Below are 25966 nucleotides of genomic sequence, written 5' to 3'. Positions count from 1 at the left end.
TACTTATCTGTTATCTACTGTGTATCCTGTGCTTGAATGGCTGCCCCCATGGCTACACAGCAGCTTGTTTATATAAACTATAGTAGTACTTATCTGTTATCTACTGTGTATCCTGTGCTTGAATGGCTGCCCCCATGGCTACACAGCAGCTTGTTTATATAAACTAAAGTAGTACTTATCTGTTATCTACTGTGTGTCCTGTGCTTGAATGGCTGCCCCGTGACTACACAGCAGATTGGTTATATAAACTATAGTTGTATTTTTGAAGCAAACACACCAGTTTTATCAGTGCAGCACAACGTTACATTATATTGTCATTCCTTTAAGACACTTTCATTTGTTGGTGTTACTGTTCCTTTAACTCATCCGCACTGATTTCTTACCTCCTCGACGGATTCCTTGGCTCGGATATCAGACGGGTGCATGAGAGAGCCCATGATCTTGACATTGCCATGTACCACAAGTGCTTCATCTGGTCGTTCCGTGTTGATGCCAATCCTGCCATGATGGAAGACCGTGTCCGGCAGTTGCCCGCGTTGCCACAGCACCTCACTGTCGCTCTCAAACTGTCCTGGGTTAGAAGCCTAGAAGCCAAAAAAACTGAATGAGTCAAGTCAAAACATGAATTGGGTCCTGTACAACGGATAAAGAAACATCGTTATTATTACTATGGAATACGACATTTTGACTAGAAGCAACATTGGGATCATTTTCAGCAAAAATGAAAAACGCCACGTCATCTGTAAATGACTAAAGGGAAAGTACAAGGCAAATTAACTTTACAACGTTTATCCTTTACATCTTTACACCAGGGCGAAACTGTGAATATTCGCCAATAGAGCACAGACAGTGGCGTAAATTGATATTACTGAGCCCCATAGCAAATTATTTTTCAGGTCCCCAAAATGTCTAGAGATTGACCAGTTCTACCAATATTTATTGAAATTGAATATGAATTAGGGCCTTGTGTGGCCCCTATACCTACTGGGCCCCCCTGCAGCCGCAGGGTCTGCTTCCTCTATAGTTACACCCTGAATTCAGCCATGAGAAATCTCCCCCAGTTCAGTCCAACAAATCCAGCTAATATCCTCCTGCTAATGGCTAATATCTCACCTACATCATCACTTTATGGCGTAAATTCTGTTTTTCCCCACTGCAAATGAATGAGGAACATACACTGGTGAATTATCACCAATAAAAATGAATCCCACTACTCTCCAATTAATTTTAAGTAAATATAAAATTACCCTCCTGCGGCCAACTTTATACACATGATCTGGGTCTGCCCAGTAATAAACAGTAATTCTGCCTTTTTCAGCAGGATTCGGATTCGGCCGAATCCTTGTGCCTGGCCGAACCTGAATCCAAATCCTAATTTGCATATGTAAATTAGGGGCGGTTAGGGAAATCACGTGACTTTTCATCACAAAAGAAGATTTTTTTCCACTTTTTTATTTTCCTGCCCTGCATATGCAAATTAGGATTCCGTATTAGGCTGAATCTTTCAGCAAGGATTCGGGGATATGGCCGAATTCCAATAGTGGATCCCTACTAAACTCACATACGAAGCCAGAGGTACCGACCGTAAATTTGAAAAGATATGGAGTCCCTAGTGGGAATCCGGCACCCAACCGAGGAATGATTGGCGAATGTATAAGGCAGACCATCTGCGTATAAACATTTCCTATGAAATAGTCAACCTGTAAGTAGAGATGCACCGAATCCAGGATTCGGTTCTGGATTCTGCCAGGATTCGGCCTTTTTCAGCCGAATCCTTGTGCCTAGCCCAACCGAATCTGAATGTGGGGAGGGAAATCACATGACATTTTGTCACAAAACAAGGAAGTAAAAAAATTGAATTTGCATATGCAAAATAGGATTCGGATTCGGTTCAGTATTTGGCTGAATCTTTGGCGAAGGATTCAGGGGTTCGGCCGAATCTAAAATGGTGGATTCGGTGCATCCCTACCTTTAAGTAAGGTGATTAGACTTTTCAATATGTAAAATCAAATCCAGTGACACACGTTTGGAACGTAAGGGTTTATTGTTTGTCAATGTTTTTTGTTCTTGAAAACAAATAAAGCATTACCTTTAAAAAATATATATAAAAAATACACCTGATGTCCCTTCTAAAATAGTTACTGAATTTGCCAACTTTTATCAGAAATTGTATTCTAAACCGGGTAATGTCCCTCTGGTTAATTATGACAAGTTTTTTCAGGATCTAGATCTCCCTCGATTAACAGAATTCCAGTCTCAACGGATGGACGAGGACATTACCCTAGAGGAAGTCCAATTTGCGATTAGAGATTTGGGGTCGGGGAAAGCTCCTGGCCTAGATGGGCTCTCCAACATTTATTACAAAAAATTTCTCCCTGTGGTCGGCCCTTACTTGACCAAAATGTTTAATGCCCTGAAAGTGGGAGGGTCGTTTCAAGCTGAGACCTTGAAGGCTCAGATATCTGCGATTCCCAAACCTGACTCCAATTTATCAGATTGTAAGAATTATAGGCCGATTTCAGTGTTGAATACGGATGTTAAGCTATTGGGGAAAATATTAGCTATCAGGATCAACTCCTTTCTACCTCAAATAATACACAGGGACCAAGTGGGGTTTGTTCCTGGACGTCACGCCGGGGATGCTATTAGACGTTTGATCCTATTGACTCTGCATGCTAAATCTTCGGGGGTTAAATCAATGCTGCTTAAGTTAGATATTCGTAAAGCCTTTGATTCTATTCACTGGGACTATCTGTATTTTTCTCTGAGCAAATGGGGATTTGGTGACAAATTTAAAACTTGGATTCACTCGCTTTATCATGGCCCCTCCGCCTTGGTTAATATAATGGGGTTTCTGTCTGAACCCTTTATGATTTGTAGGGGGACCCGTCAAGGGTGCCCTCTTTCTCCCATTTTATTCAATTTAGCTATAGAGCCCCTAGCGGCCGCTATTAGGTCTGACTTAAATATTAAGGGGATTGCGGTTGGCGGAGCTCATCATAAGGTCAGTCTCTTTGCTGACGATTTATCACTTGTAATTTCACATCCGTTAACCTCTCTCCCCAATTTATTTAATCTCTTGGAGGCATTTAGTCGAATATCTGGCCTTCATATTAACCGTAACAAAACTGAGGCCCTTAATATCAATCTATCCCCGGAAGCTGTAAAGTTGTTACAACTGAACTTTGAATTTGCTTGGCAGCCCCACTTTATCTCCTTATTGGGGGTTAAATTAACTCGGGATTATGCCTCCCTGTATAAATATAATTATCCCCCGGTTTATAAGTCTCTGTACGATTTGTTGGATAGATGGCACTGTTATCACATCTCGTGGATAGGGAGGATCCATTCCATTAAGATGACTATTTTGCCTAAGATCTTATACCTTTTTAGAACGCTCCCAATTCCAATTCCTTTAGCTGACATGTCCCGGTTTAACTCTAAAATCTTACAGTTTGTTTGGGCGAGGAAACACCCTAGAATACGCCATTCTGTATTAACTTATCCTAGGGATAAAGGTGGTCTGGGCTTACCTAATTGGCACTATTATTATAAGGCAGCCCAGATCTCCCAAATCTTAGCTTTACACTCTGTTCATGATTGCCCTCATTGGGTTGCCTTGGAGAGTTCATTCACCCTACCATATTCTCCGGCAGCATTGGTATGGTGTCCCCCTAAACAGCGACCATTAACGGGGAGTGTGTGTTTGACTCACACCCTGAAAATTTGGGACTCGGTTAGTTTGAGAAATACTTTGCTAACTGCTTGCACGCCAGCTATGCCCTTTCTAGGGAACCCCCTCTTTCGCCCAGGGTTACAGCCTTCCGCTTTTCAATGGTGGACCTCTACTAATATACGCTATTTGGGACAGTTATACACTGATACAGGACCATACTCCCCTCAACGCCTTATTGATAAATATTTCATTCCTCCTTCAGAGTATTTCCGTATGCGACAACTATTACATTTTGCCCGGTCCCAATGGATCTCTGAGGGAGGGGTGAATACATCGCAGTCGTTTTTTGAACTATGGTGTTCCCGCAACCCTTTGAGTCGGAAAGTAATTTCCTTGCTGTATAGGAATTTTTATGACAAGGTCGTGCCGGATCAGTTGTCCTACGTACGATCGTGGCATAGAGATTTGACCTGTCAATTAGATGGTGACGAATGGGAGTCGATTTGGAGCAATGTCATGCGATCCTCTAAAAATGTTTCTTTGCTCGAGGCTAATTATAAAGTTTTATTCAGGTGGTACCTGGTTCCAGCCCGGATTGCTAAATTTGCCCCATCTGCTGACCCTAGATGTTTTCGTGAGTGTGGACAAGTGGGTTCTATGTTCCATGTTTGGTGGGAATGCCCGAGTGTGCGTCGCTTTTGGATTCGAGTTTACACTATGACTCACTCTGTGTTCCAAGTTGTAATTCCTAGGCATCCTAAAACGGCTTTATTGGGGCAAAAACCTGACCAACTCACTCGGTCCCAATTCCAACTTTTTACGGCCATTACAACTGCTGCTAAGAGCACTATTGCAAAAGCTTGGAAGACCAAAGTATTGTCCATTGAGATTGCTAAGCATAAGATTGACTGGATCATGTCTCAGGAAAAAATGACCAGTATCTTAAATGATTCCCATAGCAGATTTCTGAAAATTTGGGGTCCGTGGTTGGAATACAGGTACGGGCCTGGTTATCATCTGACATTGCTTAGTATTTGATTCAAATTTCCTAAACCGGTTGTTTGGGGCCCTTTGTGGGCCCATCTCTCTCTGGGTACATTGGAGAATCTGTCATTTAGTTTGTTATTTGTTATTGAAATACACCTTGTGTTTTTACTATGCTTTATCACGCAATGGCTGGTTATATTCTGTTAGCTACTGTGTTTGGTCTATTGGTACTGATGTGATTTTTTTATTTCCTATTACATATTATTTGTCTGTACCATGAGCCTTTCACTGCAGTATTCTTGATTTAATATCTGTGTAATGGTTGTCATTTCCATTTTTTGCTGCTGTATGCTACCTATGCGTCTTTTGTTTTGTGAAACACAATAAAAATTATTGAAATAAAAAAAAAAAAAAATACACCTGATGTATTGAGATCATCTTCACACTTTAGCAGATATGTCCCATATGGAAAAGAACAATCCTTCCACTTCTCACAAAGCCAACATATATAGCCAAAGAATGACCTTCTACTCCACCGTTTACTCAACGATGGTAGGAAACCTCAAACAGTAGATCAATGGTCAGTGACACAATTATAGAGAAAGCTGACGCTACTGGGGAACAGGGGGCCTGGACTGTGGGGTCTGCTTCCTATATTCCTATAGATCAGGGGTCCCCAACTTTTTGGCAACACAAGCATAAAAAAAGTTCCTGGAGATACAAAATAAGGTCTATGATTGGCTATTTGGTAGCCTCTATGTGGACTGGAAGCCTACAGGAGGTCCTGTTTGGCAGTACATCTGGTTTTATACAACCAAAACTTGCCTCCAAGCCTGGAACTCAAAAATAAGCTCCTGCTTTGAGGCCACTGGGAGCAACATCCAAGGGGTTGGAGAGCAACAGGTTGCTTATGAGCTACTGGTTGGGGATCACTGCTATAGATCTAAGGAATCCCCTCTGGTGGTCATGGTGGTCATGAGTGGGTGGTGGGAGGACTGGGTAGGGGCTGCTGTGTGTCTGGGCCCCTTCGAAGATTTTTTTTGCGGGGGGCCAGGTACACTGTTGTTACAACACTGTCAATGACAGACTAGCCAGAAAGATATCCAAGACATTAGAGAGAGAACTAAGGGAAATCCAGTGGTACCTTTCTGATAACTCAGAGAGTACTGAGAAGCTGGTTCAAAGGGAAACCCCACAGAGTCTATAAAGGAGAAGTAAAGGCATATTTAACTTACCTGACGCCCCAGGTCGGTGCTCCTATCAGCAGAAAACTGCACTGGTCCGAGGGTTGTTCCAGCGAGCACCACGGAGCGATCAGCTACCTTCTTCTTCTTTCTTCAAATGTCCTTGAGCAAACACATGCGTAGTTGGATAGCCAAAAATAGGCAACTTCTTCGTTAAAGTTCGGCTTTTCGCGCTACTGCGCATGTGCCCCCCGCGCAAATAAAGAAGAATCCGGAAGCCGATCGATTCGTGGTGCTCAATGGGAGGACTTGACTTGACAGTAGTGATGGGCAAATTTGTCCCGTTTCGGTTCGCCACGAATTTCGCGTATTTCATGAAACCGGCAAAAAATTTGCCAATTCGCCGGCATCAAAATGGGTGCCAGCGTCAAAGTAGACACCCATTAAAATCAACGGGCGTCAATATTTTTTTGGAACTGGCCAAATTCGCCATGAATTCGCAGCTGGAGAATAAATTCGCCCATCACTTCTTGACAGCTGTTAATTGTAAAGCCCCAACCTATTCTGCAGCGCTGTACAAAAAATGCAAGTAATGAACAAATATGGTGGGGATACAACGAACGTACATATTACATAGAAAAGAAAAATTCCCAATAATCGATACAAGCGTCACCTAGCATCTCCGTGACCCTTGGCCGGCTAGTCCGACGGGAATTCCGAAAGGATAAAATTCAGATTGACTGTCACAAACCTTGACCAGTTTATATGAAATTCGAAGCCTAAAGGAACATGTTGAATTCACATCATTATGATTTTTTTGTTTGCTTTTCGGTTACCCTGACTATGATGCGCTCAGAGGCTTGTGCTGCCATCAGGTACATCTGATTCTGCGCTTGAACCTGGAGAGCCACAACCAGGATGAAATATCTGCAGAGAAAGAATAAGGGAACATTAGGGACCTGCTCAAGGTCAGTTCACACGGGGGAGACTGGAATCACCAAATCAACTTTATTTGGTTTTCTGTGTCTAGCTGTCACCTCTGGTCTCTATGATGTTGGTGAGGATGATGTTCTACAATTGGGTTGGTTTGTATGTGACAGTGAGTGGATGTGGTTGAATTGTGCTACTTATGTTCATACAGAATTACACGCGGGTACAAACAATATTGGTATTTAGGCCATTACCCAGTGCTTGGCACTTACCTCTGGTCTGGGTTGGGCTTTCCTTTCTTCCTCATGTTATTTGAGGTGGTCTCACTGAAATGCAGCCTGCCAACTGTCACTTTAGTGACTTGATCTGGGGGAACGGATAGCCTGAGACAGACAGACACACAGACAGACGATTGTAAGCTTATTTGGACATGGATCACCTTTTGTACAGGTACTACATGTTCTGCATGTTCAAGATAGAAACCCATTTACAGGCATGGGACCTGTTATCCAGGATGCTCGGGACCTGGGGTTTTTCTGTAATTTGGATCTTCTTACCGTAAAGGGATAAAGTCATGGGGAAAAATTTATTTTTTTCAAAACGCATCTGCACTGACATTTTTTCCCCCGATTTTTTTATATTTCATTTTGAAATCTGACATGGGGCTGGACTAGGGTTGCCACCTTTTCTGAAAAAGATAACCGGCTGGTGGGGTGGGGGGCACAAAAAGGGGCAGGACGTGATGTAAAAGGGGTGGCGCCACACAACATGCCCTAAAAGGGGCGGGGCAACATCACGTGATGTCCAGAAGACTGAAATACAAAAGTAAGTTCTGAGCGAATTGGGGGTGGGCCAAGGGCTTTTTTTTCAAGGGTATTACAAATTACCGGCAAATACATTGCCGATAAATTTGTAATACCGGCGCCGGCTAGGCAGGTAAAAAACCGGCCGGCTGGCAACCCTATTGTCAGTTTCCCAGCTGCCCCCAGTCATGTGACTTGTGCTCTGATAAACTTCAGTCACTCTTTACTGCTGTACTGCAAGTTCCCCCCAGCAGCCAAACAACAGAACAATGGGAAGGTAACCAGATAACAGCTCCCTAACACAAGATAACAGCTGCCTGGTAGATCTAAGAACAGCACTCAATAGTAAAATCCAGGTCCCACTGAGACATTCAGTTACATTGAGTAGGAGAAACAACAGCCTGCCAGAAAGCAGTTCCATCCTAAAGTGCTGGCTCTTTCTGAAATCACATGACCAGGCAAAATGACCTGAGATGCACCTACACACCAATATTACAACAAAAAAAAAATACACTTGCTGGTTCAGGAATTTAATTTTATATTGTAGACTGAATTATTTGCAGCACCTCTTTGTTGCAAAAGTGAAAATTTGAATTTATTAGGGCTCTGCACAGAATCCACTATTTGGAATTCTGCCAAATCCCCAAATCCTTCGTGAAATATTCGGCCGAATATCGAACCGAATCTGAATCCTAATTTGCATATGCAAATTAGAGCCGGGAAAGGAAAAAGTGGGGGGAAATGTTTTACTTCCTTGTTTTGTGATGAAAAGTCATGTGATTTCCCTTCCTGCCCCTAATTTACATATGCAAATTAGGAATCTGATTCGGCTTGGCCAGGCAGAAGGATTTGGTCGATTCCGAATGCAGCTGAAAAAGCCCGATCCCGAACCAAATCCTGGATTTGGTGCATCACTAGAATTTATTAGGTCAGAAAAACTCGACTTTTCCCTTTTGCAACAAAGAGGTGCTGCAGCAGCATTTTTTCTAGTATTACATACGTGGTGCAACATTTGGTTCACTAGCGGGTCCTGCATTACAAAACCAAGTATCATTTGGTGGACAGCAGCCCAGTAATGACTGGTGGGACGCAGCTTGAAGACCCCAAGTGTAGAGGAGATTCTTTAAACCAAAAAGCCCCAACTTCACGATGACTTACGTTACAGGAAGAAATCGCCGCTTGCTGCGGTCGGACTGTGACTGCTCGATGCTAATTGACTGATTTATGGCCTCCAGCTGTAGAGACAGACATGTAACACACATGATTAACACACAGGTTCCCAAACAAACAAACAGAGACCAAATAATATTCCCCCCTCCGGACGATCCCTATTTTATATTTTTTTATATGCTAAAAGGGGCAAGGCGTTGAGCACCCAGGTTGAGTGCCCCTAAATGCATTGATTTACTGATTCCATTAAACCCTGCTTTTGCTTGACGTGTGTTCAAAAATCAATAGAATAATTTACATATATCAAGGACCACAACCCGCAGCCCTCCAGCAGTCGGAGGCTGCATTTTATAAATGGAGGGAGAGATGTGTGCAATGAAAATATGTATTTTTTGTTAACTATCCACTAACAAGAGGCCCCTGTAATGCTGATGGCACAGCTCAAATGCTCTCTCTAGAACAGGGGTCTCCAACCTTTTTAACCCATAAGCCACATTTAATCATAAAAAGAATTGGGGAGAAACACAAGCATGAAAAAGTCCCTTGGGGTGCCAAATAAGGGCCATGATTGGCAGTCCCTATGTGGACTGGCAGCCTACAGGAGGCTTTACTTGGCACTTTATTTAGTATTTATGCAATTAAAACTTGCTTTTAAGCCAGATTTCCAAATGTAAGCACTGCTTTGAGGCAACATCCAAGGGGTCGGAGAGCAACATGTTGCTCACGAGCTACTGGTTGGGCATCACTGCTCTAGAATAATACAGACCCCGCTTACACCTCTCTTGCTCTCTCTTTCATTGTCCTACTAACTACTCACCTTTGCACCATTCAGTTTAAGGAAGAAACATTCAATGGGTAGGATGCCCTCGGGTGTCTTCACGTATTTCGGCTCTCCAATCATTCCGATGTACACTGTGACCTGGAAATGGTTTTTCTTCTGGCACACAAAGGCATCGTCTCCAGTTGAAAAGTTAAAGCCCTTGTCTGCATCCACTTTGTAGGTGGGCATGGGTCTGTTGGGAGAATGAGAGCTTAATGTTAGTCCATCTGATACGTAGGTGCCTACAACTTACATAAAGCTTGAATTCTCCACTGGCAAACGTGTTCACTTATTATCAGTTATATGGTTGTCAGGGCCCGAAGGTGCAGTTTGGAGTGCGGACCAAGGAGGAAGCAACTAGGCAAACACAGTTCGTGGTACAAAGGGTTTAGGCAGAAGAATCGTCAGTTCAGGCAAAGGTCGGTCCTGGCAGCAAGATAACGTGGTCGATTTTCCAGGCAGAGGTCGGTCCAGGCAGCAAGATATCAAAGTCGAGGTTTCAGGCAAGGTCAAAGATCAAGGAATCAATAATAGTAAGCACCCAGGAACTCAGGATAGAAGAACCTATACTCGGGCACTGAGAGAACCTTCTGGCGACTTTAAATGGATTTTCGCGCCAAAACGCGCTAGATGACGTCACAGGACGTGCGCCAGAATATGCGCCAGCGTCTGCACGTTATTTGTACGCCAGCGTCTAAAGGATGCGCCAGCGTAAATACGCTGCACGAAAACGCCAGCGTAAATAAGCTGTGCGAAAACGCCAGCGTCACGCTGGCGTCTGACGGCCGCATGGCCTCTTCTGGGCGCGCCATCTTGGATGCGCCGAGGACGCCTTACAATGGTATACCAATCCATGCACAAATGCAGAATGCAAAGTTTTTTTCCCCATTTTATCCCCATACTTTCAGTGTGATCACAGCCATGCTCTAAATTTGCATCTGCCACACCTGATGCATCAAAACGAATGCAAATCAAGTTCAAGTTGCGTCTAGTCTTTTCAAAACAGGGGATGCGCCACTTCTGGAGTTTAAAATGGAATTTTCATCCGATTCACAGGCACACGCAAGTCTGGAGAGCCTATTGGCACAACCTGTGTGGGAACCCTGACTGGCACTATCACCAGGTCCATGGTGGTAGTAGTTCCATGGTTCCTTGGCAACAATAATCACAGTGTTGCACTATTCATTGTAAAAACTTAACCCGGCAGGGGTGATGGAGTTCGGTGGGGACGCCCGCCGCTCTCCAAGCAGGGACGCCCGCAGGGATCTTCTTCGCCTAGGGGGCGCGCGCCACTTCCGTCCGCATCTTAAAGGCACAGGCACGCTGACGTATGACGTCAGCGCGCAATGGCATGAATTTTAAATGTATTTAAAAGGACAGTTTGTAATTGTATATTGCCCGTGATAGGATTGATATCCTGGTGCTTCCTAGCCTTGTGCTTGCTGTTCCTGAGCCTAGATCTTGTTTGTTAATCTGTGTTTGACCCTGCCTGTATATTGACTACTCTGAATTCTGAATATTGACCCAGCCTGAACTTTGACCACTCTTTGCCTGTTTGATACCCGGTTTTGACCCTTGCCTGCCTGACGATTCTGTTATCTGCCTGCCTCGACCCAGCCTGTCTGACCATCCGCTTGCCTTGACCTTTGTACCGTGACCTTCGGCCTAAAGACTAAACAGCCGTGCCCCTTCGCCAGCCAGAACATCTCGCCTTGCACCCCTCGTTAAGTCCAGGTGGCACCCAAGTAAGCTGAGGGCTCCTCCCGAAGACCAACGGTGGTCACACTACTGGTGAAGCCGAGCCGAGACCAGGGTGCTTGGCACTTGTTCTGGTATTGGGTGCCGGCCGTGACATTCATCAAAAGAAGCAAGATGGACGCATTGGCAACTTTGTTGAACATCGTTGAGTGTTTGGACGCAAGTAACTGAATTAATTATATCAATGTGTGTTCTCCATTGTGTCTATTTCAGAAGCACCCCCAAACCATTCACTTTGCAGATACCCAGGAAAGTGAAGAAATTGTGAAAGTAGCATGAACTTATTGAACTCCTTTATTTTTAATGACTTCAGCCAGATTGTCAATATATTCTTTTTTTTTTTGCTTCGCTATATAGGAAGTACAGTTCATTGGTAATGGAAGTAGTATCAAATTAAGTATAGGAATGAAACATTGGCACTAGATTTGCAGCTGTATAGGGTGTACTGCACTTTGTGCCTTCTACATTACACAAGTACAGAGGGGCATATACTGTACATTGTATAAAGGATAGTTTACAAACCACAATCAGTGGGCAAATTGGCACCGTCCATTAAAGCAGAGGTCCCCAACCTTTTCTTACCCATGAGCCACATTCAAATGTAAAAAGAGTTGGGGAGCAACACAAGCACGAAAAAGTCCCTGGGGTGCCAAATAAGGGCTATTTGGTAGACCCTATGTACACTGGCAGCCTACAAGAGGCTCTGTTTGGAAGAACATCTGGTGTTCCTGCAACCAAAACTTGCCTTCAAGCCTAGAATTCAAAAATAAGCACCTGCTAATGGTTCAATGAAAGCAACATCCAAGAGGTTGGTGAGTAACGTTGCTGGTTGGGGTTGACTGCTTTAAAGGGACTTGTGTCCTTGCCCTTCTACATATGAACCCCATAAAGTGACTCAACTACCTTGAGGACTGAGAATTTTGATGGATACTCCTGTTTGAACATAGTGTTGTGCCCTACAATTGATCTGAATATCCAGACAAATCACAGGAGTCCAATGGGATTTTTACACTACAGAGGTTACACATCTATACACATCTATGATACATTAATCTTTCTAATTTTTGGTTACAACTATATAAAAAAAAATATTCTTTAAACTTTACTTGTAGAAAAATTACACCTGTATAAATCTTTAGTAAAACTGATAATACCATCAGAATCCATATGGTTTTCAACTGGACTTATTTTGTCCTTACATAAAGTCACCATGTGCAATGAGATGTACAAGTAACCCGAGGGATAGAAAATTCACTTACAGTTCCTTGTAGCTGGCATCATAAAGAGGGACCCACTTGTTCTGCTGATGAGGCTGCCATTTTATAGATTGGTAATTGGGGTCAAGATAGGAACCGTTTAGACTGTCATTGTCTTGTATGAGACCTACGGGAAAGAACAGGGGGTTCTAGATGATCAGACAATAAATGGAAATACTAATAAGGTGTAAAGGAGCCACCCACTTACAGTAAATTGCCCCCTTCTTCAGGGTAACAAAGTTTGAAAAACAAGGCTGGCTGCTTGGACCACCCAATGTTGCTAGCTCCAGTGATGTTACTGCTGACTTTGTGGAAGGCTCAGTGCAAGTATCATGGTACAGTCTATCACTCAACTTTTTATGGGCATCACTATGGTCAGAAACGGATATCAGCTAGTCAGTGTTAGTTCAGGAATATCCCCTGCAGCTCTTCCCTGCTGTGGATCTCAACACTGGGACTTTTATTGGTATCCTGATTGCCCAGTCCAACTCTGCTCCTAAGGAGCCCTACAGGACAATTTGGGAGTCTGTTAAACAACCAAGCAAAGTCCTCAGTCTGGAGGAACACAGAAAGACTATCTTGGACATCAAAGAGATTGGCTATAGATTGATGACTGGCAGGGTAGCTGAAGACTTCTCACAATGGCAACAGATAAATCATCAGAGATCTCCTACCACCAGAAGCCAGCCTCATACTTCAGAACTCTGTGCTTAGGTTGCCAGCTCCTCACTTGAGATATCTAAATCATATAGAGCTGAGCCCCATCCAAAGTAGGCATACTGCTCCATGCTCCAACCCCACTTGTACCAGCATGTTTGTGTAGCCTGAAATAATGGCTTCAATTGGAAAGCAACCAAGTGAAGCTACAGTGTGAGGGCAGTGTGCTATGACTTGTGGGTGCTTGTATGTTTGTGTGTTCTTTCTTGGGTATGCTGGGAACATGAAGTTTCCATGGAGATTGGCGTGGTGCTGATGGTGGATCCTAGATCACTTTGTGAGACCTAATAACAAAGTTTTGTGGAGTAATACACAGAGTGTACATGGGTTTAAAAGAATGCGGTTTCCCCAGTATTGCTACTGTATATATTTGTTTTTATTAACCTCTAAGCTAAATAATGGTAAAAAGGTTTACTATTGCCTACTGGTTGCTTATATGAACCTTGGAAAGGTAATGACCTTAAATAATTCCACATAATAATTCAACAGCATGGCATGGAATAATCACCTGTTTTGATTATTCCATGCCAAGGATGCCACTTGGATTCCTGGATGGAATTTATTCTTCATATTTTTGTATCATCTGCAAACACTGATGCATTATTTAGAATGCCCTCCTTTAAAGGGATCCTGTCATCGGAAAACATGTTTTTTTCAAAACACATCAGTTAATAGTGCTACTCCAGCAGAATTCTGCACTGAAATCCATTTCTCAAAAGAACAAACAGATTTTTTTTATATTCCATTTTGAAATCTGACATGGGGCTAGACATTTTGTCAATTTCCCAGCTGCCCCTGATCATGTGACTTGTGCCTGCACTTTAGGAGAGAAATGCTTTCTGGCAGGCTGTTGTTTCTCCTACTCAATGTAACTGAATGTGTCTCAGTGGGACATGGGTTTTTACTATTGAGTGTTGTTCTTAGATCTACCAGGCAGCTGTTATCTTGTGTTAAGGAGCTGCTATCTGGTTACCTTCCCATTGTTCTGTTGTTTGGCTGCTGGGGGGGAAAGGGAGGGGGGTGATATCACTCCAACTTGCAGTAAGGCAGTAAAAAGTGATTGAAGTTTATCACAGCACAAGTCACATGACTTGGGGCAGCTGGGAAATTGACAAAATGTCTAGCCCCATGTCAGATTTCCAAATTGATTATACAAAAATCTGTTTGCTCTTTTGAGAAATGGATTTCAGGGCAGAATTCTGCTGGAGCAGCACTATTAACTGATTCATTTTGAAAAAATTTTTTATACCCATGACAGTATCCCTTTAAGTCAGCAATGAGCAAGTTAAATAGAAATTCCAAACAATCAACTAATACCAACAGAATTTCGTTTAGAAAGCAGTCGTTTGTGGGGCACGGTATCAAATGTTTTGGCAAAATCCAAATAGATCACATCTACTGCCCCCCCCGCTGTCCAACTTCTTACTAACCTCATAATAAAAAGCAAATCAAGTTTGCCTGACATGACCTATCCTTGATAAATCCATGCTTATTACTGCTCATAATGACATTTCCAGAACATATTGAAGAAATTACCAGCAGCACACTGTGTGAACTTGCATTTGCGCTCAATGAAGAATTTATTCAGCCCATAGCATACAAGGCAACGTTTCGGGCCTACCAGGCCAAGCCTGGTAGGCCCGAAACATGGGCCCGAAACATGGCCTTGATCCATAGGTACCATACCAGATGAGAGTAAGTTTGAAAAAATCAGAAACAGGGGCCTGGCTTAAACTGAACTTAGCTCTTTAAGTACCTGAGGGTGTATTCCATCACGCCCTAGTACCTTGTTGAATGTGTATGAATGGATGTGTATATAATACTCTTTGTGATAGGGTTGTGATAGTGTGTGTGTGTGTTACATGATGCAGCTATGTGTCTGTGTGTTAGTACCCGGCTCCTGTTTCACCATGCCTCCATTGGATATCTGCTCCCTCAAGGTGTTGGTTGGAGAATCTGAGTGTTTCCTCTTCTTTGAAGGATGGACTGGGAGCCTGAAACAGACCAAAATATATATTCGCTTATTAGTACCAGATAAGTCTATTAAAATATCCATTGTTAATGATTTTGAAAACTGTGGGTAACACTGAGGGGCACATTTACTTAGGGTCGAATATCGAGGGTTAATTAACCCTCGATATTCGACCGTCAAAGTAAAATCCTTCGACTACGAATGTCGAAGTGGAAGGATTTACCGCAATTCGTTCGTTCGAACGATCGTAGGAAAAATCGATTAAATCCTTCAAATCAAACAATTCGAAGGATTTTAATTCATCGATCGAACGATTTTCCTTCGATAAAAAAATACTTAGAAAGCCTATGGGGACCTTCGAAGTCGTAGTCGAAGGTCAAAGTAGCCAATTCGATGGTCGAAGTAGCCAAAAAAAAGACTTCGAAATTCAAAGTATTTTTTATTTTATTCCTTCACTCGAGCAAAGTAAATATACCCCTGACAGTACAAGATGTCACACCTATATATCCCCCCATCCATTAGCAGAGAAATAATACAATAATACCATAATAATACAAAAATAAAAGTTGATGTTGTTCCATAGTGCCTAATACTGCTACCGATTCTATAAAAATGGTGAATTACATTTGCAGTTATGTTATTTTATAAAATGGCTGATTTCAAGCAACTTTTCAATTGGTTTGCTTTTTTAATACTTATTTTAAAGGATCTGACTTTTTTCTTCTGACTTTTTCCAGCTTTCAAAGGAGGGAGGGGTCACCAGTGTCGGACTGGCCCACCGGGATACCAGGAAAACTCCCGGTGGGCCCAGGTGTCAGTGGGCCTTTTGCTTCTCAATATTTGGCCTATTTCATGGTCATTCTGTATTTCTTATGGGAAAAAATGCATAATAATGGAGAATATAGTAAGTGTATATAAAGACTAGGATAATAAAGAGGATGAGTGAGGAGAGGCGGAGTAATAGTTTAGAAAGTAGGCCCACAGCAGAGTCGGACTGGCCCACCGGTATACCAGGAAAACTCCCGGTGGGCCCAGGTGTCAGTGGGCCCTCCTGTTTCTAAACATTTGGCCTATTTCATGGTCATTGTCCATTTCTAACAAAGAGGCTAAATAGATGGAATAATAGATTATAATATGTAAAGAAAAGAGACTAGGAGAATAGAGGTTGAGTGAGGAGAGGAAAAAAATAATACTTAGAGTGGGCCCCTGGTCTAAAGGTTTTTGGGTGGACCCCTGGTCTAAGGGTTTTTGGTGGGCCCCTGGTGTCCCAGTCCGACACTGGCCAATAGTCTAAGGTTTTCTGGTGGGCCCCTGGCATCCCAGTCCAACTCTGGGGGTCACTGACCCCATCTTAAAGACAAAAGCTCTGAAAGGTACAGATTTATTGTTATTACTCGTCTTTAGGGATGCACCGAACCCAGGATTTGGCCAGGATTCTGCCTTTTTCAACAGGATTCGGATTCGGCCAAATCTTTCATGCCCGGCCAAACCAAATCCGTTGGAGAATATTTCCAGCTGCAGTGGGGAGTGAAATAAAGTAAAAAAAATGTCCCCCTTCCCATATGCAAATTAGGATTCTGATTCAGTTCGGTATTTGGCCAAATCTTTCGCAAAGGATTCGGGGGTTCGGCATCCCTACTAGTCTTTCTATCCAGGCCTTCTCCAGTTCATCTTCCAGTCTCTTATTCAAATCAATGCATGGTTGCTAGGGGAATTTGCAAACTGCTGGAAAATAACCCTACATAACTCAAAACCTACAAACAATAAAAAATGAAAACCAATTGCAAAATGTCTCAGATTATCACTCTTTATATTAAACTAAAGGTTAGCTCAAATGTGAACAACCCCTTTAAAATGTATTAATCCCCCTGTGAGTAAGTTACTTATAGACCAGGGTAATGTGATGGTGAATAAGGACAAGGAGGCCTCATTACAGGTACATACTCTGCTCCATGTTGCTGTTGGAGAAGCTGGTGGAGCATTTGCGACTGCTGGACATGATGTAGGTCTGCGGGAGGCATCGCAGGTCCAAGGTTTTGGTACTGTGGCATCATGGACTCCACTTTCATATACAGTTCCCGTTGCATGCCGGGATAGTGCTGTTGGTGGACGGGGTGGGGAGGTAACGGGCCCTGTAAGTGAGGTGGAGGGGGGTGCTCTAGGCGAGAAGGTGGGGTGATGTGGCATATGTTTTCTGGGGTCATCGTGCGAAGCAGGTGTGGATCTGTGGCAGCAAAACAAACAAATGATGATTACGTGGGTGTGATACCTAATATCTGTGAAGCAAAACTAGTGGCGGGGTCTTATAGCAAAAGCCTTTGTGATGCCCATTCCATCTTGCACTCCCATATCTTCTATCATCTACTCTTCCTACTTCCTACTACAAGCCCCCACCCCTTATTTACACTCCCCCAAAGACTGAACTCTAAGCTTGATTAAATTGCTAAATTCACATTAAATATATATATATGTGAAAAGCCTAAGTGAAAGGGAAGTGTAACAGTACAGTTAAGCATGCTTTATTTGGCAGTCAAACTGGCAAAACTGCCAGGCAGGTATTATATTCCTGCTGTTCGTCCACCTAGGGGACCATGAGTATCTTGTCCAATGCAGCCACTGAGCTCCCTGAGCAGCTCCCAAAGGGATTGGCATATCCTTGGAATCACATTCCTTATCCACAGGACAAACTGCAGCTGGAAAGTTTCACCATAATGCTGTCAGTGTGTGGAGTAGAGTCTTGCGCAGGTCCATTTTTGGGACCTGTACCCGACCCTTACCCGCAAACCGCAACCCGGACCCACAACCCGCATTCATACCTGCTTGGACCCGCTACCCGAGCCGCAAGTACCTTATCCGCAACCCGGACCCGCACCATCAAGAATCAGGAAGTAGGGATGCACCGAATCCACTATTTTGGATTCGGCCGAACCCCAGAATCCTTTGTGAAAGATTCGGCCGAATACCGAACCGATAGCATATGCAAATTAGGGGTGGGAAGGGGGAAAAAATGTACTTCCTTGTTTTGTGACAAAAAGTCACGTGATTTCCCTCCCCATCCCTAATTTGCATATGCAAGTTAGGATTCGGATTCGGTTCAGCCGGGCAGAAGGATTCAGCCGAATCTGAATCCTGCTGAAAAAGGCAGATTCTTGGCCGAATCCCGAACCGAATCCTGGATTCGGTGCATCCCTATCAGGATGTGCTGTCATTGTAAATGAAAGTGACGTCATCGGAAGTAGACGTGACCAGAAAAAAGGAGTAAAAATCGCTATTGAGAAGACCCGCGGCCGACCCACAAACCCGCAGAACTGCCGACCGGCGTCTATACCCGCACCCGCAGGGTACCGCAGGTTTTTGCGGGTAATCCGCGATACCCGACCCGCTGCAGGACTCTACTGTGGAGGGGGTGTGCTTTTAGTTATTTTTTAAGCAATATCATTCCTTTATGGTCAAAATGATCAGAATACTTTATTTATATATCCCATTCCTCAGCGCTTTAAAGAGAATATACAACGGTTTCTGCCCAGTGGAACTCGTGTTCACCATTTGAAATTTTATCATGAGACAATGGGATGGAACCACCGAGAAGAGAAAATAAAGCCCAGGCTGGAATCAATCCTAGGACTCCACCGCTGCAAGGCAACAATGATAACCGTTGTTCCACCATTAACATTTGAAGGCGTCTGCTGGTTTGTAAAGTATCTTTCATTTAAGACAACAGGCGTCCAGTCTGTGACCATCGAGCTGTTTCAACACCCAACTGGGTCATCCATTGTGGGTCACAGGAACTGTAGGTCAGACCCACAACTTTCCTTACTTTGGAGATGACACCAAGTTGATACAAGACAGACAAAGATGCAAATAAAATAGCACCATAGTCTAACATAGAGTCAGCTTCCATCCAGCTCATGGATCCTCCAGCCAAACTATAACTTCTTGCATCCTACACTAGGCGGTCATAAAACGGTGGAATTAGTAGTTCAACAAAACTGGAAAGTCACAGGTCAGACATCAATGAAATCAATGACTATAATAACCAATGGGGCTTTGGATATTATCAGGTTTTCCCCCAACCATGTTATTTAACTCAAAAACATTGTAAAGGCTTTTTCATCCAGTTGAGGTCGGATCAGTACCAAGCCAGAGAGTAGGCCTTACTCAGCTTTAAGTAACAGCTCCTGCAGATGGTTTATTTTAATGGGCACAGCGAGAAACGACTAGGAAGGTAGATCTATCCAGGCTTGGAGCTGCAGGCATTCGGCTGGTATATTTAGGGAGGGGCAGCTAAAGAATTCCAAACATTTCTATGCTCAGATAAACAAAGATCCCAACTCCAATACACAGAACTGTGCCTCGCCAAACCATTGTATATGACTTTCCACCTGTTCTTGTGCACCACCCCTTACCACCACCGCCGCCACACTGTACATAACACTGGGGACACCTTAATGGGACACTACCATCCATCTCAATCTTGCATGTCCCAGGCTTGTATGTCTGAGCACACAGCAAACACATCCATGTAAATATGTCCATGTGCTACATGAAGTCATCTAGTCACCCGTTCTTCTCACATAACCACCCATAGATCTCACCCCTCACAATGAATTCTCACCTTCTGCCAGGGTCATCTGTTCACTCCCCCATCCCAGTCTCTTACACTTCTTCTGTGGCTGGCGCTCTCATACCGTGGAAAAGCGCCTCTCCCCCTGACTTTTCTACCCTCCCCTTGCAGTCTTCTCTATCAATCCCTCCCCCATCTCTTCTTCAACCTCCCCCCAACCAATTCTCACCACCCCAGGAAAGGTATCCCCACTCCCACCATTAGTTTGCTTTCGTTTTCATCTTACAACATAACTTCACCCATTCACCCAGTCCTGGATCTCTTTTCTATCTTCTTCTCCCCCTACTCTCTTTTCTTCTTTAACCATCTTCATTGTTGTATTAGAATTCCTTTTTGATCTTTCCATGAAATACTCCAGGTTCTGCTACACTGCCTCCTCCTCCGCCTCACAACAAAAAGAAAACAGTATTCTTACCCATTAATTATTCCTGATAAATCTCTTTGTCTCTTCCCCTTACGGAAAATAATGGTGGACAAAGCAACAGGGAGGAAATAACCATCAAGGTCCTTACCATTAAGCTGCTGAGGGGAGTATGCCTCTGATCCAGAGTCTGGGGGAGAGTCAGGTAAAGTGCTAAAAAGACAAGTGAAGAAAGAAGTTTCATGGAAGGTCCTCTAACAAACCAACCAGGTTTTTTAAAAGACAAAGGATAAGTGGAGCCCTTTAAAGAGCAATATAACCCATTTTCCAACATGAGTTCAATGAACAGGGCTCATAACTTTTCCTATTAAGGAATATCTATTGTTGTTGTTATTTATTCCACCAAACAGGGCAAATTTCTAAAAATGACTTCCTTTTTAAATGAACAGAAACAAAACAAATCAGCTGTCCCTTGAGAAGCCCTCTGTATGAACAAACCACTCCCTTCCCTCAGCTGCAGCCTGTGGGGCTTGAAGACAAAGATCAGCTCATTATGCAGAGGGAGTGTCAGATTCGCCCAGTTGTTTGGCCCAATACTTTTTATTCTATTCCCAAAATACAACCTCAAAATTTCCAAAGCTGCCTCCCAAAGCTAGCTAATGGCATAAAATCACCAGCCCATTGTATGTAATTTGATATTTTATTTGATATCCACAAGCAGAAATGGGGAGTAAGTGGAGGCAAGAGGGAACTTACCCGGCTGCGTAGCTGGTTTTTGGTTCTGCCTTGATGGGGAGGCCTTGGTTGCTCAAGCACATGGGACCTGGATATCCTTTGAGGCTGAGCATGACATTGTTATTATTGCAGTTCAGGTGTGGAGGGTACGGAGACTCCCCGCATGTAGGCCCTGGACCCGGCCGTATTGCCATTTGCTGAGCTAAGTGATGGACCCCACTGGAAATAATACTGCCTGTGTGACCAACATTGGAAAGGACACTGGGCAGGTGAACTCCGGAGGATCCGCAAGGCTGAGAGCTGCCATAGTTGCCTGAGGAAGGAATTTCTGGGAAACAGCTGTAAAATAAGGGAACAGGTGGATGTCAGGGGCAAATTCACTAAACAACGAAGCGGTGAATTCGCTAGCGTAGCGCATTTTCGTTAATTCACCCAACGGACGCTGGCGTAAATTCGCTAGTGTTACTTCGCACCCTTACGCCTGGCGAATTTGCGCAACGGACATAACTACGCAAATTCACTGACGCGCAAATTATTCTGAACGCTACCTTTTACGCCAATCGTCCTTCGCCACCTCAGACCAGGTGAAGTGCAATAGAGTAGATAGGGATTGCTTCAAAAAAAGTTAAAAATGTTTCTAAGTCCCAAAAAACGCTGGCGTGTTTTCTTTTTTTATGGGTGATAGGCTGAAAAAGATCGAAAAAATTTTTGGGGCTCCCCTCCTTCCCCCCTACATTTCCTGACTCATGTCACCTTAACTATACAGTGGGCACATGTGTAGGGCAAAATAATAATTTTATTTGCTGTTTTGAAGGTTTCCCAGGCTTGTGTAGTGATTCTACATATTCCTCCATTGTAATTTCAATTTGGCGCCGTATACAAATTAAGCATCTCTAGCGTAACTTTGCTTTGCTTGGCGAATTAACGCTAGCACAACTTCGCAACCTTATGCTTCCCCTGAGGGCAACTTCGGATTTTAGTGAATTTGCGTAGCGCTGGCGAAAATACGCCTGGTGAAGTGCGGCGAAGCGGACGCTGGCGCAACTACGAATCTTAGTGGATTTGCCCCCTAGTGCAGATGCAGTGCTCCTCCAATATCTGCACAGACCCCTATCGTTGGCTTGAGGGCTACAAAATTGGATCAGCTTCACGTTGCCCAGAACATGGGCAACGAAATCAAGTAACGTTCCGCTTGTTTGCCGACCTTGCGAAACGAATGGATTTATTAGTTTATTTAGTGCAATATCTTCAGCATTTTGTATATCTCCAATTATGTACGGAAAAACCAGTGTCCAGCACTTCAAATGGCAAATACAAACGTCAGCATTACGATACCAAGCCTACGATCAAGGGGTGTTCCAGAAACGCGTTCCGCTACACAACAGCCATTTGTTTTTAACCGCATAATAAACGGTGAGACGGTCATCAGCCTAAAACGTTTTGTTTCTATTGGTTTGGCAAATGTAATAAATACGATACTGCACCACAAGGGGGCACTTTAATCAAGAAAACTGTTATTGGCCAAAAAAAAGCAGGTGCCCTCCCAATTTTCATAAAAACATGGTCACCAAGGGCAACGCTTTTTTGCAATCAACGGTTAATATGTAACCTTTAATAACATAGTGATACAGGACACGTCGGTAGGGATGGGCGAATTTGACCAGTTTAGTTTCGCCAAAAATTCGAATTCAGAAATGTCACCGACGGTCATTAAAGTCTATGGGTGTCAAAAATGTTTTTTTTTTTGACGAACGACACCATACAAGTCTATGGGCGTCATTTTTGCGTCGAAACAAGGTGAAAAAATTCGCCCATCCCTACACGTCGGATTTCTTTAAAAAATATCCAATTTTTCAATTCATGCTTAAAGTTCTGCAGCAAACATGCTCCTTCTTCAATGGGGGTCATTTATCAACACTGGGCAAATTTGCCCATGGGCAGTAACCCACGGCAACCAATCAGATTGCTGCATTCATTGTTCTACTTGCAGCTAGCTTTAAAAAGCTAATCACTGATTGGTTGCTATGGGTAACTGCCCATGGGCTAAATTGCCCAGTGTTGATAAATGAGCCCCCTCAGTTCCATTGCTTTACAATGACCCTCTAAAAATATGACAATTTAAAAAAATCTAGTAATTAAAAAAAACAAAACTTGTGGAAAATACACCCCCAGTGACTTCTAAGTGTTATCTGGGATTTTTTAAAAAAATTTTGAAATTTTTTATCAATTAATACATTTTGAAAATTTGTGTTTGCAGTAAAAAATTTTAACAGATTTGTCCCACAGAGAATGATTAGCAGGCAGAATTAAGAAGAAGTGGTCACCTGAAACTGGAGTGGGAAATATTACGGGTATGGGATCTGTTATCCGTAAACCCGTTATCCAGAAAGCACCGAATTACGGAAAGGCTGTCTCCCATAGACTCCATTTTATCCAAATAATCCAAATTTAAAAAAATGCAGTCTAAAAATGTCCTATTTGATATAGTGAACTTATTGCACGAGGCTAAAGTTTGAGCTTGTCAATAGCAGCAATGATCCAGGACTTCAAACTTGTCACAGGGGGTCACCATCTTGGAAAGTGTCTGTGACACTCACATGCTCAGTGGGCTCTGATTGGCTGTTGAGAAGCTAAGCTTAGGGCTCGTCACTAATTATCCAGCAGAAAATGAGCTTCCCTGGCTGTAATATAAGCTGATGCTACAGGTTTGCTGATTATTCAATTCTGATGCTAATTGCACTGGTTTCTGTGCTGCCATGTAGTAATTATGTGTATTAATTACTAATCAGCCTTATATTGTGACATTTCTATTCTATGTGTACTGTATATTGTGAGTGGCTCCCTAAGCTCAGTAAGTGACAGCAGCACAGAGCATGTGCAGTGAATCAGCAGAAAAGAAGATGGGGAGCTACTGGGGCATCTTTGGAGACAGATCTTTACTGCTAAAGGGCTGTGGTTGCCTTGGGCTGGTACAGAAGCCTCAAAACATAATGTACAACATTTCTAGCTACTTTTTTATTTAGGCTTTAGTTCTCCTTTAACTTTCTGATATTAAAAAAGAAAAACCTGCCCATCAGCAATACTCACATTTCGGAGGAGTCTTCTTTACTGATATATTCTTCTAGGATACTGGTGTCGATGTTGGATGGCTCCAGGGCTCCATTGATATCGTGTCCTGAAAAACAAAATATACTGCGGTGAAACACGGCACAGGGGAGGCCGCATGAATTTTAATTAAATGGGAAGATATTAGAAAGAAAATATTCTACATTATCATCCCACCCCATTTTCAGCCATTGTAAACGTAATTAGTATTGATAGCAGCGTTTATTCATTTTTCTTCTGTCCACTCCTTCCTAGCCGCGACTCTTTGCTGCTTTGTGCTACATTGTTTCAGAAGTCAGAACCGGGAATGCAGAGAAAACGGCATAGAAAGCATTTTTTTAAAATTTCCTTTCATTACGGCAAAAAACTATTTCATATAAGGTTTTGAAAGTTATTTGTAAATGTAAATACTATTAACGGAAATATCTGTCTGTCGCTGCTCTTCTCTGCACTGCTCCTCCTGACTCTTGAATCCATGATGCAGAAGCCAGCGCTCCTCCAGTTCTCACAATACCTTGCGTGTCATGTGATCAAGCAAATGTCGAAGAAGGATGAATATTATTGTAGGGACTGACGTATTGGCTGGAGGAGAGCTGACACTCGCTACATTGTATTGAGTCGGGAGAAGCAGTGCAGAGAACAGAAAGGGGCAGACAGATAGGGGCAGATTTATCAAGGGTCGAAGTGAATTCAAAGTAATTTTTTGGATACTTCGACCATTGAATAGGATACTACGACTTCGAATTTACTGTACTTTGAATTCGATTCAAAGTAAAATAGTTCGAATATTCGAATATTCGATAATCGAAGTACTGTCTCTTTAAAAAAAACTTCGCCTTCAATAGTTCGCCGAATTAAACCTGCCGAAGTGCCATGTTAGCCTATGGGGACCTTCTAATGCATTTTTCTAAGTCTTTACACATCGAAGTAAAATCGTTCGATCGCACGCTAAACACGTTCGAATCGTTCGATTCAAACGATTTTACTTTGATCGTTCAATGGCCAAATTCGGTGAAAAATTAGATATTCGAAGTCGAAGTATTTTAATTTGATGGTCGAATTTCGAAGTATTTTTTACTTCAAAATTCGACCCTTGATAAATCTGCCCCGTAATATTTTAATGAATGTTCAGTGTATTGCAGAGTTGCTTAGAATAACATTTTCGTTCATCATCAAAAGTATCCAGAATGCTCGGGACCTGGGGCTTTCCGGATAACGGATCTTTCTGTAATTTGGATCTTAAGTCTACTAGAAATTCATGTAAACATTAAATAAACCCAATAGGCTGGTTTTGCCTCCAATGAGGATTAATTCATCTTAGTTGGGATCCAGTAAAATATACTTTTTAATTATTACCGAGAAAAAGGAAATTATTTTTAAGCATTTGGATTATTTGGATTATAAAATGAAGTCTATGGGAGACAGCCTTTCCGTAATTCGGAGCCTTCTGGATAATGGGTTTCCAGATAACAGATCCCATAACTGTATTTATTTTTTCACTATTTGGGTGAAGTTCACTTTTTAACATGAATTAGCCACACAGGATATGGATATAACATGTTACTGGCTGTAAAGGGTTAAGGTGGAAAGTTTAACTATTGCTGTAACTATAGAGCACTAAGTTGATGCTCATAGTCCAGATGTGACTTGGCCTCCCAATAATGTTAGCCTTTAGACTGCATTACTATCACATTTTATAAACCAGTCAGCAAGCATGCAAGTATAGGATTCACTATCAGGATAAACCCGTTATCCAGGAAGCTCTGAATTACCAAAAGGTCGTCTCCCATAGACACCATTTTATTTCTAAATGTTTAAAGGGATACTGTCATGTAGCAGAATTCTGCACTGAAATCCATTTGAAAAAA

General features: G+C 42.8%; 1 protein-coding gene across 4 annotated transcripts in view; it reads right to left on the bottom strand.

Annotated features, from left to right (window-relative positions):
* myrf.S (myelin regulatory factor S homeolog) overlaps positions 1-25966 on the bottom strand; it is an 84164-nt gene that overhangs the window by 21391 nt on the left and 36807 nt on the right. For 2 of the 4 annotated variants that reach the window (XM_041560878.1, XM_041560880.1), the window contains exons 2-12: positions 24081-24168; positions 21015-21332; positions 20410-20471; positions 17218-17497; positions 15195-15295; positions 12588-12711; positions 9568-9763; positions 8739-8815; positions 7050-7160; positions 6684-6774; positions 384-584 (exon numbers count right to left, since the gene is read on the bottom strand). In XM_041560878.1, the coding sequence (XP_041416812.1) occupies positions 384-584; positions 6684-6774; positions 7050-7160; positions 8739-8815; positions 9568-9763; positions 12588-12711; positions 15195-15295; positions 17218-17497; positions 20410-20471; positions 21015-21332; positions 24081-24168 (1649 nt within the window). Of the gene's footprint in view, positions 1-383; positions 585-6683; positions 6775-7049; positions 7161-8738; positions 8816-9567; positions 9764-12587; positions 12712-15194; positions 15296-17217; positions 17498-19888; positions 20035-20409; positions 20472-21014; positions 21333-24080; positions 24169-25966 lie in introns of those variants that run through there. The other 2 variants (XM_041560879.1, XM_041560881.1) reach the window with 2 other exon arrangements.

The sequence above is a fragment of the Xenopus laevis genome, chromosome 4S (genome assembly GCF_017654675.1).
Source record: "Xenopus laevis strain J_2021 chromosome 4S, Xenopus_laevis_v10.1, whole genome shotgun sequence".
NCBI classification, from domain to species: domain Eukaryota; kingdom Metazoa; phylum Chordata; class Amphibia; order Anura; family Pipidae; genus Xenopus; species Xenopus laevis.
The sequence above is the reverse complement of the archived record's forward strand: the minus strand, read 5'-3'. Positions and strand labels throughout refer to the sequence as shown.